The 16363-nt window shown below is 41.4% G+C and overlaps 1 protein-coding gene across 1 annotated transcript in view; it reads left to right on the top strand.

The window, feature by feature from the left end:
• Window positions 1-16140, top strand: part of LOC137291100 (histone deacetylase 3-like) — a 28502-nt gene extending 12362 nt beyond the window's left edge. The window contains exons 7-14 of the mRNA XM_067822381.1: window positions 7480-7613; window positions 7954-8034; window positions 8275-8348; window positions 9089-9153; window positions 9926-10074; window positions 10272-10351; window positions 10817-10977; window positions 11535-16140. Of these exons, the coding sequence (XP_067678482.1) occupies window positions 7480-7613; window positions 7954-8034; window positions 8275-8348; window positions 9089-9153; window positions 9926-10074; window positions 10272-10351; window positions 10817-10977; window positions 11535-11610 (820 nt within the window). The 3' untranslated portion in view covers window positions 11611-16140. The remainder of the gene's footprint in view (window positions 1-7479; window positions 7614-7953; window positions 8035-8274; window positions 8349-9088; window positions 9154-9925; window positions 10075-10271; window positions 10352-10816; window positions 10978-11534) is intronic.
• The last annotated feature ends 223 nt before the right edge of the window (window positions 16141-16363 follow it).

Raw genomic sequence — 16363 nt, 5'->3', positions numbered from 1 at the left:
TGAAAAACTTCTCGCTGTCCCTCCGGAATGGATCGTAATCCTCCACGGGGACGACCAGGATACCTTTCATCGATCTCGCCGGCACGTTCAGGTTGATATTCCACACAGTGTCGCTCTTATCTCGCACGACTGATCTATGCCTCAGTACGCGATCGTACAGGATAGCCATCTTCCCAGAGTACTGGCTTCGAACCTGCCTGGCCAGCTCCGGGCTAGTGACCATGTCGAACTCCAGAGAGATGTTGTCTATGGCATAACTGGCCTCATCACCGTTCGGCGTACGCACTACTTTGCTATAGTCGTTAAACGTGAGCTCGTATTCGAGCCTATCACCCAGCGCGGCCTGGTAAAACGGCGCGTGTCCCGTGAGCAACTCGAAGTCGAGCGGCACGCAGAATCGATTCCCGTATGCTAGAGCGATGGCCTTTTCACCGGGCGATAGCTTGTCTTGCTGGTCTGTCGTGAAGACGTATCCTATGCGCGCCCGGGTTGATTTGCTGATACCCTGGTACACATCATTGACTCGTTCTCCCTCGCTTTTCCAGAGATCCTTGTAGCAGTGAAACACGTCGCTGTCGTCGATGCTCAGCACCTCGTTACCGCTGATCTTGACGGTTGTTTTCTTGATGATAGCTCGACCCACGTTCCGCACTAGCTCGCGTTTGTCGTTGTCGGAGGTCAACGTGATATTGAACGCCAGTCGAACAGTGCCTGGTACAATGAGGTCATTCTCACCAAGGTTTGGAAATCTAACCAGCAGAGTTTGATTCTGGTCTATCTTGCTGGGATTGTTGGTGATAGTCACCGACTGGCGCACGGCTCTGGCACCTAATGGCTCTCTCAATTTTCTGAAAGGATCTAATTTTCTACCGTACATTGTTATATATAAATAAAATATATTTAAATACTAATGGATGAAGACATACCTATGGATGAGATACCGGGCGCTAGTGCCCAGGCATTCGATGATGAGCAGGAGACCTCATTTACTAGTTCGCCATTGAGCCAAGAACTTTTGGCAACAACGGTAGATGATTATTACGAAAGTTTAAGAAGTGATAAAAACTACGTTAATCCACAGGGTCGATACATTGATAATTTTTTTATTGATACAAAGGGTGTTCTACGCCTTAAGTCTAAACCAGAGGTTGACCTCGTTAACAAGCGCAATAAAAAACCACTGGCCTTATCAACTCTAGCCAGACGCTATGGTGTTGAATTTATCCGTGAACATCTAAACATGCATGATTACGGTGGTGCAATACCTAAGGCCGTTGTTGAAGATCTGCAAGCTACCAGATCCCACCTTACCACTAGAGATGAAATGACACCGCAGCGTGCTACAGAAGCCTCGGACAGCATAGAAAAACTGTTGAGCACCTACTGGGACAAACCGTTACCGGGGTTTGACTTTCCGGTAAGGGAACTGCGCGGCTTAGACGAAGCCGTGAAACGCGTGCGTGGAGAACTCGTGAACAACATGGGGAAACTGAACGAAATCGACGAGCACATCGCTAGGGAAAAAACCAAACTAAACGAAACTGAAAACGATGATATGAAGCGTCGTATCAATGAACGAATACGTGATTTAGAAGACGAGAGACGTACACGATTGGAAGCCGCTTCCTCGAATCGTGAACAGCTTCGATCCCAGATCAGTCGTATTCGGGAAACAATCGATAGAATACTGAATGAGGATACAACTTTAGCCAACAGGATTCGGATATTGTTCCGGGAGCAAGGGATCACCATCGCCAGCATTCTAACTGCATTGGGTTTCATCATATCAACCCTGGTGGTGTCACTGACGGGGGGAACCCCTGTGGGGCCTGCCGGTGGGGGAGTTACCCCCACACCCCCTGGCGGTGGGGGTGTTAAAGACTGGATTAAAAAACTCGGGGAAGTCCTAGCTAAACTGGCTGGTAAAGCCGCCGAAGCCCTTCCCGGCATCCTGGGTAGCATCGTCTCGTGGTTGTTGAGCGCCCTGTCTAAAACTGCCATGTGGCTCAGTCAAAACCTGTGGGCAGCCATCGTCGCCGTGGCGGGTCTGGTGTACGTAGCGGCTAAGAAATCTTTAACCAAATAAGTCCCAAAGTTACCCCACCAACCACTAAGGCTGTTTTATTATCGATATGCTGCTGATAGGAGACCTGCATATGAGGGGCCACCTCCTGTGGTGTTGGTTGAACTTTAGGCTCCGGAGGTGGCGTCACTATACCCTTTTCACGTGGTTGGGTGTGTGGGATATGTGGGGTGTTAATATCGGGGTTGATACCCAACTTTTGGTCCGCCGTGGCTATGACTATTTTGTTGTTATAACCCACCACTTTTTTTACTCTCAGTTGCATATCACTCGGAGACATATACAGCCCCACACCGAACACGTAGTTAACTTTCGATCTGGCGTATTCTAACACGTTTTGGTAGCGTTCGATGGCCCGCGGGAGATCAACTGGAGAATTAATAGCATCCTCAACGTTGGAAACGAATTGTTTCTGAGCGTCGTAAGCAGTTCCCTTACCGAGGATGTTAGAACGCGTCATCGACTGCGCACCCAACAGCGACCACACATACGTTCGAATCGAGTCGTTCAAGCGTATTGTACCAGCACGGGTGAATCCTTTCGATGTGTCCAGCATGAACATTTTCCACCCGTCTGCGGTTGACTGCTCCACTTTCTGGACTGTGAAAGCAACACCACCTTTAAAGTTCATACGATCATCCCTCCATTCATTACTCGACAAAGCAAAGTCCGGGCGTAGTTTACCTTGTTTCAGTACAAGATCACTGAGTTCTTTCACTGATCGCACGCCATCAGAAGGAATACCCAACCCGTGGTTCGGCCCCGGCAAACGCCAATCCGTCTTCGGGTTTATTTCGAATTCATTACAAATACGTTCGTAGGCCCGTCTATCGTATGGGTTGTTTGTTGCGTCCCACGCTTTGTCCTGTGGGAGGGGGGCACTGATCTCTTTAAGGATACGTCTGACCTGGTAGTACACGTGGAACTTGAACACAGACTGACTCAGCGGTCCACGCTGAGAGTCGGCCAATGCCACACCACACCCCGTTGTAGCGCACCACACAGCAAAGTTGAATTGATTCTGCCAGAACTGCATAGGGTTGTTGAACCACGCGTGGACTGCCTCAATGTTAGTCACCATAAGCTTATACTTATCGAACACATCTAAAAGCTGGGCATTGAAATACAACTCAGGAGCAACCACGATCTTCATGGGGGAGAAATCTACATCCAGTTTAGGGTAAAACACACCAGGGGAATACATTTTAAAACTATTATATAAATAAATATATATGTAATATGTACATAACACTTCCTGGAATAACGAGCGGTGAGGCCGTTCAGCTGACGCACGCGATCGATAACACGTCAGGTCAACTCGAAGTCGCACTCTGCGATATCACCTACCTACCGCAATGGACTAACATTAATATCAGCAACAATAAGCTGTTCGTCAGTGGAACTCGCAGTCAGATAACTGACGGCTACTACAGCGTGTGCTCTCTAAACGACGAGGTCTTCAAACCCCTGGGAGCTGAACTCAAAATGAACGACTCAAACGGTACAGTGGTGTTAATCAACAACGGAAGAACCTCATTGAGGCTAGGCCGACCATTAGCGAGGATACTCGGTATGTCTCCTGACGAGATAAAACCAACAACAACCGTCACAGGCACGAAGTTACCCGACCTAGTACCGTACCGAGAGCTGTACATTCATCTCGGCCAGGTGAGCACAACGTATAACATTCAAGGAGGTCACCCTTCCACTATACTGAGAGCAGTGCCGGTGAAAACTGAGAAATTCAACGACGGTAGAACCGAGTCGTTTTCACCACGGCAGTATAAGAAATTAACCCAGGGCAACATACCTGAGCTGACAATATCGGTGTTAGATATAAATCATAATCCTGTAAATATAGGATACCTCAGCTTAACACTTCATGTAACATGACCAGCGCACAAGGACCCGGAGTGAAAAAATGCGTCAATATCGGGATCTCCGACCTCGGAGACACACGCGGTTTCGACGCTCCCGGAGTAGATGGTAAAACGTACGCCTTGCAACTGAAAAACAACATTTACAAACGCGTTGAAGTCTCCTCCGGTGGAGCCCTAAGCGATGTAGTAGATACCACAGGAGCAACAGTCAACACTAAGTACGCCCTCGTCAACACCGGTGATGACAACTGGAGAATATACCCATCATTCGGAGGTAAACTGTTCGACTTAGACGATGTTGAGAGAACTGCCATCAAAAAGAACCGGCCATATAAGCTCGTCTTCACCGAAGATGACAAGTGGGTGTTATTAACCGATTACAACAACTACTGGTTTCTCAATATTAAGCTCTTCTCCCCCTACGTGTTCACTGATAACAAAGACCACTACCTAAACAAAGTCGTGAACGATGGATTCCTGCTCGTGGCTTACGTCCCAACTCAGAGACGCAGCGTAGTCGTCAGCCCAATCGGCAATTCACCACTCCACATGCTATCGAGTAAAACAGGCATACAAAACGTGACATTACAGTTGGTGTCTGAATTCGAAGGCGTGGACAAAATACTAGATGGTATACCATCAAACACAACACTGGCCATCAAAGTCTACCTAGGGGAATCATCGGGGGATAACGTCGAGATCGTGAAGGGGGTCAAACTAGGGTGGGAGAAACGACACAAGGATCAAGTTTGCCACGTTTACGTGCGGGTGGGTGTCGGCTCCAACACCAGTCTGCAGGGTGTCAACGTGATCGTGGAAAACAAGATATCACTAACCAAGATCTTCCTACCTAACAACATACACTTTATTAGTATGAATTTAATCCCTGAATTATTAACAGAAAACCAGTTGGAAATTATATAATAATATTATAATAATGACCAGTCATCATCCCAACACTACGCTTAACGACCTAGGAGACACGGAGGGATTCGATCAACCTGGTGAGGAAGATGAATTATACATCCTACACTTCAAAGACAACGTGTACAGACGGGTGCCGTTACCAGATTTAAAAGAGCCCAAATGGCTGATCAACTTAACACTCACCTCACCTTATATCACATTAAACGAACATAGGACTATCGCTAAGATTAGGAACAACGGCATCTGGCCCGGGGATTTCATTCCGGATAGTATAGCCATAGGAACTAGTAATACCGAAAAAAATAGGTTAAGGAGTGAAGTAAAAAATAAATTAACATTTAGCAATTATCCTGCTAACTTAAGGCCTGATATATACACCCCTTTCACACTCATCATAGAAGTCTTATTTACGTTTTTACAACATGAAAACATATCAAGAGTACACCAAATTTTACCCGGGGTGTCAATACACTGGTTTGACGAACACACAAAAAAATATTGTCGTATTGTTATACAACAGGATACCCACGGGGGTCCTATAAACCGCTTAATAAACCTCAGTGGGGTTTTTATTACAACAGGAAATTCTATTAGCCTCTCACCTATTACCCTGACTAGTAATCTAGACCTTATAGACTTCAAATTAATTGATAGAATATTAACTGAACCCCAATTAAAATATCTTTCAAAATATATATTATAGGATGGGTCTGTACCCAGTCGTAGAGGAAGTAGCGAAGACGTTGGAAACCGTAGATGGGTTCCGCTTGAGGCAGTTATGTGATGTGAAACGCCAACTAGAACAAGACCGTGACACGCGGAAAGCTCTATGTAAAAAGTACAATAGAGCTTTCAATATCGTGGACGGGGCTGACACTACCCTTATGGCAACCAGCATGGGACTAGGGGCGGCAGGCGTTGGGTTGTTAACCACCATCGTGGCTGCACCTATAGTGTTAGGTATTGAAATAACGGCTGGGGTGACAGGGTTGGTAGGGTTGGCGCTTAAGTTAGTATCACGCAGACTTAATCGTAAGGTATTGAAACACGATGAGATCAGGGTTCTGGCCGAAGCAAAGCTGAACACAGTTAGTGAGCGTATTTCCACGGCACTCTCTGACAGTAAGATCTCAGAAGAGGAGTTTCGTTCAATCCTATCTGAACTCACAAAATATAACGGAATGAAACAAGATATTCGGTCCAAGTCTCGTAAGTCTGCTATCAGCGAGGATGAGAAAAAAAAGTACATAGAACAGGGGATACAAAAAGCCCAACAAGCCTTTATTATGAACACCAAAGAGATAGTAGGCGGTTCACATTAAACTGTTTCATTGATATAAACATAACATAGGGGCGATAGCCGTAAGCGAGCCACCGATCCTATATGGTCAGTCAAAACTTACAACATAGATAAAGTGGATATGTACTACTTGAGGGGTGGGCCGGGTAGGGGGTTTGTAAGAGAAGAATTATTGATCGTGCCGTACGGCACAGTGTTACCGCCTGCCAAGTCACGGTAAACGTGATGGCGTGGCTTTATAGTAGGGGCAATAGTAGCAAGAGCTAAGGGTCCCACCAAAGCCTCATTTAGTAAATGAGGCTTTTTAGAGGGGGTTTTTGAAAAGTGGTCCAGAACTCTCATTACCTATACTACTTCAGTAGTTAGAAACAATCAGTAGTAAAATCCCGCACGAATATAATCTGATTATTATTCTCTGCTGCACATTTAGCTTGAAGCGGGGGATATTTGTAATAGGTTCTGTCCGTCTGTACGTACAAATTAGAATATCTTATGAACCATTGACTAGATTCTTGTCATATTTGGTGCCTATGTTCATCACAGTATAAGAAAGATACTAGTCCATTTTGGTGACCTTGACCTACACTTCAAGGTCACAATGACACTTTCTTCTTTTACCCTTGTAAGCAAGAAGGCTCAAGATCCATTCACTGGACTGTCGTCATATTTAACACGAAGTTTCATCTAGGGAAGGGGCAAGGTCGAGTAAATTTTAGTGACCTTGGCATATTTTTCAAGGTCACTGCAACACTTTGAAAATTTCAGCATATTAGAGTGCATGTTAAGGTCAAAGTCAGTCTTGAAAATATTTGAATAACTACAGAATAAGATAGCAAGAGAGGGTGACTGGTCATGTTTTTGTTGAATTTTAACTTCATCTTAACTTACAACCTACACATGCATTACTTTTTAAAGTTTCATTTGATAATTTACAGTGGAGATTATGTCACTTCAGTGACAATGCTTGTGATTACCCCTAAGCTGCCTGTGAGGTGCTAGAAGGTTAATAGTCAATACAAGGACTTTCCTTGATATCACCCACAACTATTGCATATTGCTGTGTGTTAATTCATGATATTACCCACAAAAGTTGAAGATTGATGGGTGTTGGTTACAGATATCACCCACAAGTGTTGTATATTGCTGTGTGTTAATTCACAATATCACCCACAAAAGTTGAATAGTGTCGTGTGTTGGTTACAGATTTCACTCACACATGATGTATATTGACATGTGTTAATTGCAGATATCACTTACAGGTGTTGAATATTGATGTGTGTTGATTACAGATATCACCCACGAGTGTTGTATATTGACATTGACATCCATCACGGTGATGGAGTCCAAGAAGCATTCTACCTCACAGACAGAGTGATGACAGTTTCTTTTCATAAATATGGCAACTTTTTCTTCCCAGGAACAGGTCAGTACAACACTCCCAGATTTAACATTTCACAGGTGTTCATTGTTTGTCGATGGAATTCAGTTGATTCTTCTACACAGTTTGATTACTTTACAGGGCCCTCTTATATTCTGTAAGGACACTTGAAATTAATTACTGAGGGTATACTGCATCCCTTGCTTAGTACATTAGACTGAATGAGTGAGGTTTGTTTTACGCCTCACATAGGAATTTGCAATATGTTTACACTGTCGAAAGTACACCTGCCTGTTCATAGCAGATTGAAATGGAGAGATGATTTTAATGAGACATAATTTCAACAGCTGGTGTGTTTGTCATGATGCATGTTTCTGATTATCAGGTGACATGTATGAGCTTGGTGCAGAGAGTGGCAGGCAGTATTCAGTCAATGTACCCCTCAAGGAAGGAATAGATGACACAAGTAAGTTTGGGGAATATGTAGTATCTTGCACACAATCTAAAGACATCATCAAGACCCATTTACGAGAATGGATCAATACTGCTACTTGTACAGATGGATAACTTCATGTTTGTAAACATCACATTATGTTAGTGGTATACTAATGAGATGTCTGTACATAAATGTAATGGCATGCATGTGAGTTTACCGTGTCAGCACTGATAAATGGTTGTTAATGAGCTATTTTGTATACAATTTCAGCCTACATGCAGGTGTTTAAACCTGTCATTGCATCAGTGATGGAGTTTTATCAGCCGACGTGCGTTGTCTTACAGGTAAGTTAATGCAAGTCCACATAGCTAGATCTATGCTTTGATTAAGATTAGAGTTGATATTGTTTAGGAGATGATTCTGAATCTTCTTGCTTGACCAGCTTGCTCAGCTTGACCTGAGCTACTCTACATATGCATGACCTGGTAGGTCAATTAGCAATCAATCAATCAGTCTTTATTTCTTGTAGTGGATTCCACAGGCCCATTCTACAAGATAATGGTGATGAGATGATCATCTTTTGCTTGATAATGGTGGTGGAATCTGCACCGAAACGTCGCATCCACTGGAAGAAAGAAGTCTAGTCTTCATCCTCAAAGTTGCGCCCCTTCACAATAAATAGACCCAACCAGTTCTGACATGGTCACGCAAAGCATCAGTGTTCACTTGATCAGGTCAAGCTGAACAGGCTGTAACATAATGGACATGGCACACTCCTATTCTTCAAATAAGTAGTGATAGGAGTTAGTAGCTTGTTAATGTCCAAAGCCTCTGTTGTTCTGAGTTATAAGGAAGGTTGTCAGTAAAATCACTGCAGCCACAACAGCTGCCCCCAGGTCATGATATGTTAGTATGACCGAAGACTACATCTATCTCTGGACCCTATGTGAAAAACATGGCTATGGAAATATGGAATCTGCTGATTTAATGATGAGGCCTCAAGTAAACCAAAGTGTAACTGTTGACCTAAATGGACATGATTTTCTGGTGTGGTGCACTGCATGTTTATCACCTACTGTTTCAGTGTGGAGCAGATTCCCTTGGTAGTGACAGACTGGGATGCTTCAACCTCAGTATCAAGGGGCATGGGTGAGATGATGCTATTATGGGAGAATGTTAGTCAGAATAACACCACTGATTTGTGGTGACTGATAGGGGAGTGTTTCAGATCAGTGTGGCACAACTGTTTACAACTGTTTCATGGAAAATGTAGAGCGGCATGACAGTATGTGTTACTCTCAGGGTTCCCCTTGATGTGGAAAGCTGCAGTGTTAAGTGAAAATACGCATGTAGAGCAAACTCAATATTGCTTCTGATGCAATAAAATCATTAATCAAAGCCACACAATTCAATATTAGGTAATAAATGTAACTGAATTGATTTCTGATTTCAAACTGATTCGAAAGTACACATGATAATTCTTTAGAATTCAGACTTAGAGGCATATGCATGACAAAAAAAAAGAAATTATTAGTTGAAAATTTATTGTCTTTGTATATATTGAGTCTGTAACATTATGTATACATTTGTGTGTGAGTGCTGTAGTTTCAGTGTGTTTATGTTTCAGTGAGTGTGTGACACTGTCTTACATTATGTATATCTTTAAGTGGGTCTGACACTGTTACACCATGTATATGTTTCAGTGAGTCACACACTAGGTTACGCTGTGCATATGCCTCAGTGAGTCTGTGACACTATTTTTGTTTCAGTGTGTTTTTGAAACTGTTACACTGTGTATATGTTTCAGTGGGTCTTACACCATGCTGCACTGTGTATATGTTTCAGTGGGTCTTACACTATGCTGTACTGTGTACATGTTTCAGTGAGTCTGACACTATGCTGTACTGTGTACATGTTTCAGTGAGTGTGTGAAGGTTGTCAAGGAGTATGGGCTGCCCATGATGGTCCTGGGAGGAGGGGGCTACACAAAGAGGAATGTGGCTCGATGCTGGACTCATGAAACAGCTGTTTTACTAGATGACCAGATTTCTAACGAACTGCCTTACAATGGTAAGAATCAAAGGCGGAGGATCTTTTTAGGCACCAAGTTCATGAAAATTCTATGGAAGAATAGGTCCTCTGTCTTACCAGATGTATATGTTAATGTCATGTTATTATGTTCACGAGCATAATAATGAATCGTCTGACCGTATGTGCTCCAGGTATGTTCACGAGCATAGAAATGACTCTGTCATCCTGCTTTACAGAATACCTGGAATACTTCGCTCCAGATTTCTCCCTCCATCCAGACATTTCTACAAAACAGGAAAACCTAAACACAAAACAGGTAGTGTATGAAGTCTTTTATCAGCACCTCTATATCACTGAACTACCCGTGAAGATTCGTCTTCAGCAACCCATGCTTGCCACAAAAGGTGACTATGCTTGTCGTAAGAGGCGACTAATGGGATTGGGAGGTATTGCTCACTTACTTGGTTGACACATGTCATCGGTTCCCAACTGCACTAATTGATGCTTATGCTGTTGAACTTTGGATTGTCTGGTCCAGACTCGATTTTTTAAACAAAACAAAACTCACTCATCACTGAAGTGCTTTGACAGATGTATTTTGATGATGAAGTAATAATGTACCTAATGTAACCAAATTGTTACTTGTAATCAAGTGAAATTTATTATTTTGTCATTTGGATTTTGAAAGTTTACCAGGACTGTGTCCAGTACATTTTAGCTATTGCATGCAAACTAAATGTGGCTTTTTGAGTCCGTTAATGTGATGATGTCTTGTCTGCAGTACCTGGACCACATACGTCAGACGATTCATGAAAACCTGAAGAACCTGATTCACGCCCCCAGTGTCCAGATGCAGGACATCCCGCCTGACCTCCTAAACCTGGAGAACATTGAGGAGCAGGACCCCGACATCAGGAACCACCAGGACGATGTGGACAAGAGGTGAGGAGATGGAAATTTTAATTATAATTATTGGTGCAGGAATTACAAGATACACTCGCTCATCCTAACACTACAGTGACCCTAGCTCCCATACACTAACATAGGCTTCAGATGGTCGTAGTGATGAAACTGCATACAGTTTCTTCAGACTTCCTTTGCTTATTGTTAGGAGGATTCTGCTAAATTTGTGAAGGTCCAGGGTAGAATAGACCTTCAGCAACCCATGCTTGCCACGAAAGGCAACTATGCTTATTGTAAGAGGCGACTAACTGGATCGGGTGGTCAGGCTCAATGACTTGGTTGACACATGTCATCGGTTCCCATTTGACCAGATCAGTGTTCATGCTGTTGATGGCTGGATTGTCTGGTCCAGACTCAATTACTTACAGACCGCTGCCATATAGCTGGAATATTGCTGAATGCGGCATAAAACTAAACTCACTCATTCTGCTAAATTCTTGGTTGCTAGTGTTACTGTCATTATTTTCTTCTCATATATTCCCATGTATCGTCCTTTCCAAACCAACAAATATACAGCAAGTGTTTCTCTTCTACAGGGTTGAGCCGGCCAATGAGTTTTATGATGGTGACAAAGACAATGACAAAGAGAACGATGGCTTCCTGGACGTGTGACCCAGGCACAAGTGACATCATCAACATTGTTAGCTGACAGTAGCAGGCTACTGTCACATGCATTCACACATCTTCGCTAAAGGAGATCACTCTCATTTCACATTGATGGGCAAACAAATGAAGGAGAATTCTCTTAAAACATGCTGCCATAAGAAAACACCACCTCCATATCATGGCAGCTTGGTTCTTTCATAGCCACATCGTTATTGTGGCTTCATTCTTGTAGCACAGTGAGGTTAACCACACACATTGCACAACGATGACAAGAAATATTTCTTCCTAACATCATCTTGTCTCCAGATATAATTGCAAAAGAAGAAACTACCTTTTTCCAAAGGGGACTGCTCTCAAGCTGACTGTCAGGCTGTTGAAATACACCTTTTGCTAAACTCAAATGTGATCCATCTGCAGTTACTGATCACCCTGCTAACCTTGTCCCTCTTCAGTATAAAACAAATTACTGTGTCCAGACTAAAACAAGGAGTGGACTCTACTGTAAGGAGTTGCCCCCCTTTGAACAATTACTGAATGTGTATTATGTCCTTCAAGCAAGTGTTTCCCGGTACCAGTAATTTTGACACAGTTGTATGTTGTATACAGTGTTGTATAGTTGTTGTCCTATAATTTGAGGGAAAATATTATTATTCACCATGACATGTCATGTTTTGTGCGAAGAAGGCCTATGATCAAACTAGATAAAACACATGTTCATGCCAAAAGCTCTGGATTGACCTTCTTGATGGATTATCTAGATGGTCTGGGGAAGGTTTTGTGCTGTGTTTGATAACCAGTACATCCTGGAATGGTCTCACATTTATTCCAGAGTTAAATAATTTAGACCACCCGCTAGTGACCAGGCCCCCATTTCTCAAAACAACTAAAGTTGTTACTCAAACTTCAAACTGAGTTTGACAATTTGAAACAACTGAATTTTTAACTCAGCTGCATTTTCGAAATGAAAAAGCCCACAACAACTTATGTAATCTATCCACCAAACTCGAACTGTCTACTATGTTTAAGTATAATATCAATTCCAGTTTATTCAGGGAAATGCCTTTCCTCACATTTGAATAAAAACTGAAGTCAAAACTCAGTGTTAAGTTTGTTTCAAGAAATCAGGACCAGGTGAGAGAAAACAATCATAAGGAAGGCATTTTTGTACTTGTGCCATCTGACTCAAAAATTCATTTTGACCATCATCCAAGATATATTTTCTTGACACGTTTATCAGTAACTGATGTAAACAGGGGTGAAAGTACTTTATGACAATACATTCTGTCAAAGTCAGTGTAAGTTTGGAACCTAAGTTACCCTGACAAACACTGTTGGTAATAAGGTCAAAATGAAACAGGTCTGTTCAAACTGATATTTGTTTCACCTTGTCATATACGTATTCATTCTTTTAGTACGGCAAGTACAGATTCATCTTTGGGTCAATTTACTGTTTGTGGTTACTCTAGAAATTCACTGGTGGTAATATTCTAATATTCACTGGTTCATTATAACTGAAGTTTAACATTAAAGAGACTTCACAGATATATTAAATATAAATTACCAGTATTAATTTTCATCAAGATCTGTGAATATTTCAAAATTGAAAAAAGAAGGGGATATTGGATTTACAAGATTGATACAAAGCAAATGATGAAGCAAGGGAGGAAACAGATGATGGAGAGAAATTAGGGATGTGACAACATAGTCCATTCCTTTAGAAATGTTTCATCTGTATGGATATATAATACCCTTTCAAATATGCATTGGTATTGGTTGGTGGTATGCTCGCAAAAAGGAATATCCCTTACTTTTTTATGGTATAGTTTGAAGACTAATTCCAATCATGTTGCATATGACCAATTTGAGTGTGCATGTGCTATATGACTTTATCAGTTTGAGGAATTATATTGGCAGCTTCAGTCATTTATCTACATTGTACATCATCAGTATCAACAAGTTTGTTGAACATTCATAGAGTCATGATGGGATGTGTAAATAACTTCAGAGTAGACAGTTCCTTTAGACCTGATTATGAAGTAAATTCAAAGGTGCTATGATTCCCACCAATTATGTCATAAGATGATATTTCTTTTTAAATGGTGTACTACATCTGTCAATCCTTAATTTTCACTGTCTTATGTCATAGAAACCCATCACTGTCTAGTGGGTAAATGTGGTTTTAGTTAACTTGCATTCAGGAAGTGGTGCCCTAGAGTCTGATTTGCTTGGAGTTTTCATAGTTGTGATTAGCATTGTTTTTGTGTTATCTTAAGATTTCACATGGACTCTCAGGATATAGATACAACAAATAATGCACATTACGAATCCCAAAAGTCTTTGAGTGAGAGAGGTTTTATGTTGCATTTATCAATATTCCAGTGATATGATGTTTTGGGGACACCAGAAATGGGCGTCACACATTGAATCAAAACAGGATCTTTAACAACCAAACACTTGAACCACTAGGCTACCCCACTGCCAAGGTTTTGATTACGATGTGCATCACATAACTGGGCAGATTGTATTCATGTCAACTTATTTGTGATGAAACAACATTTCAGGGTGTAATATTACCTTTTATTTTATGAAGTAGGAATGTACTCCGTTTGTGTTCCTTATGGCAGATATGGTGATGACCAATTTTCTCCAGTTCTTCCTAGTCTAAATTCTCTGAAGTGGTTAATACTAACAGAATTAGGAAATGGCACCAAGCCATCGACCAGATCCTGAAAATCTTTGAGCCTTGACTCTAGGAAAGGTGTGGCTCTTCCCCACTGATTTGATCTTGCTGGTATGTTGCAAAAATCAGCATGAAACAATATTTATGCTGTCTCTCTCGCTCATACACACAGAGTCTTATCACCATCTTTACCGGAATACTAGAGAATCTGGTTTTGATAAGTATACTCTCGCCTCACCAAATATCCCTCCATAAACATGTATATAAGCATCATGGAGTACAGGTCTTAGACATTCAGACTTCAGTAACATCAGTTTATTGCCAAATATCCCTATGCAAACAGAAACATTGGTATACTTGGACAAAGAAATCAGAATATACCTCATAATCAGATCAATCCTGTTTGATACACCATGTTTTATACAGTTCACCTTATGCCACTGCCTACAAGAATTTTGCTTTCTTAGTTCCTGTCAGGGACCCTCACCTTCATGTGAAACTATGATGTTTCACAACGGAGAAAACCATATCGACACGTCTGTGAAACATGAAGTATTGCTATACAAGTCTCTGGTGTCCTGTTGCAAGCCCATTTCCAGTGTGCCTGATTGTGATATTGCTAAATGAGGTGTGTAACCAAAATTCTCTTAATAACTGGTAAGCCCAAATCTCTCAATTTAAAAAATAAATACAGAGATGAAGTTTGTTTGGAAGATTTTATTTACCATGGTAACAAACATTTAATGCTTGTTAGGTATTGAGAGGTTTTGATGCTCTGTGGCCATTAGTCACATGCCCTGCCAAACACCAAAAGAGCCCACCCAATCATGAACACATGATGGTATGGTCAGAGAGAGAATGGGTGAAACTGCCATCTGAAAATGGTGGATAGTTATTAGTTTTTTTGGTCATCTTGGAATTTTCAGTGAAAAAGAGATCATATTCTTATGATTTACCTGTTACTTTACTTCTAACCTTTAACAAGATCTGACTTTCCCCAGAATTACTTCTGGTATATTTTAGTTATCTGAATATTACCAGTATTCTAAAGTACATGTTAGGAAGCAGAGAGCTCAAGATATACGTGGATTATGCAAGTAACTTTGGATTCTTACAGTGGAAGCTGTCTAAACCGGCACTCATCTGGACTGAAGAAATAATCCAGTTTAGACAACATGACGGATTGTAGAGCTGATGATAAATGTTCAAGCCACAGACGGAACTGAGATTTTATGCTGGTGTTGACACCTTGCCGGATTGGACAGATGTCGGTTCTAACGGCTTCCACTGTACATGGATACAATTCTGATTAGAATCACGCTTTAGTTGTTTGGTTTACAAAAAGGAAGTTGTGTATTTTTTATGGTTCTTAGACATGTATTGTTGTTTGGACATATTCACACAAATCATATTTATCCCCATGTGTACATCACATAAATTTGTTCCCTCAGTTTAGTTACGATGATTCACAAGTCATCATCATCTTCATCATCATCATCAATCAGTGTCATATCCATTGTGAATTCTCACTCCACAACTGTAAACCATGCTATTTTTGGCCATGTTTAGGGATCTTATTAATTATTTGGATTCATAAATAGAATTATTACTGCCTTTTATACCTCTCTATTCTATAATTTGTTATCAGCCAAATATTAGACAAATATTGCACTCTCAGATTTGTTGCCATAGTCACCAGTGTCTTGTTTACATGACGAGTGCAGAGGAAACAGTAGTGTACTGAATGCTGATTGGGTAAAGGTTTTTTAAATGGAAATGTCATGGTTTACAGTACTTGTTCACAACATTAATGTTGATCATGTTGTTTTCAATAAAATGTTGTAATATATTTCAAATTCTGTTTGTTTCCTTTTTGCCTGACTTTCATACAAATGGAGAAAGGGTAGCATACAAGAATATGTTAACTGGGATTTAACAATTTCAACATTATTGCACACACATAGGAATGTGTGTCTCTGGCTTCTTGTACTCGTCTGAACATGGATTCCATGAGACACCAAAAAATGGTTAACCATGGACCTTATTATACCATCATGTTGTAGGAGGGGTGCACATATA

Source organism: Haliotis asinina, chromosome 7 (genome assembly GCF_037392515.1).
Source record: "Haliotis asinina isolate JCU_RB_2024 chromosome 7, JCU_Hal_asi_v2, whole genome shotgun sequence".
Taxonomy (NCBI): domain Eukaryota; kingdom Metazoa; phylum Mollusca; class Gastropoda; order Lepetellida; family Haliotidae; genus Haliotis; species Haliotis asinina.
The sequence above is the reverse complement of the archived record's forward strand: the minus strand, read 5'-3'. Positions and strand labels throughout refer to the sequence as shown.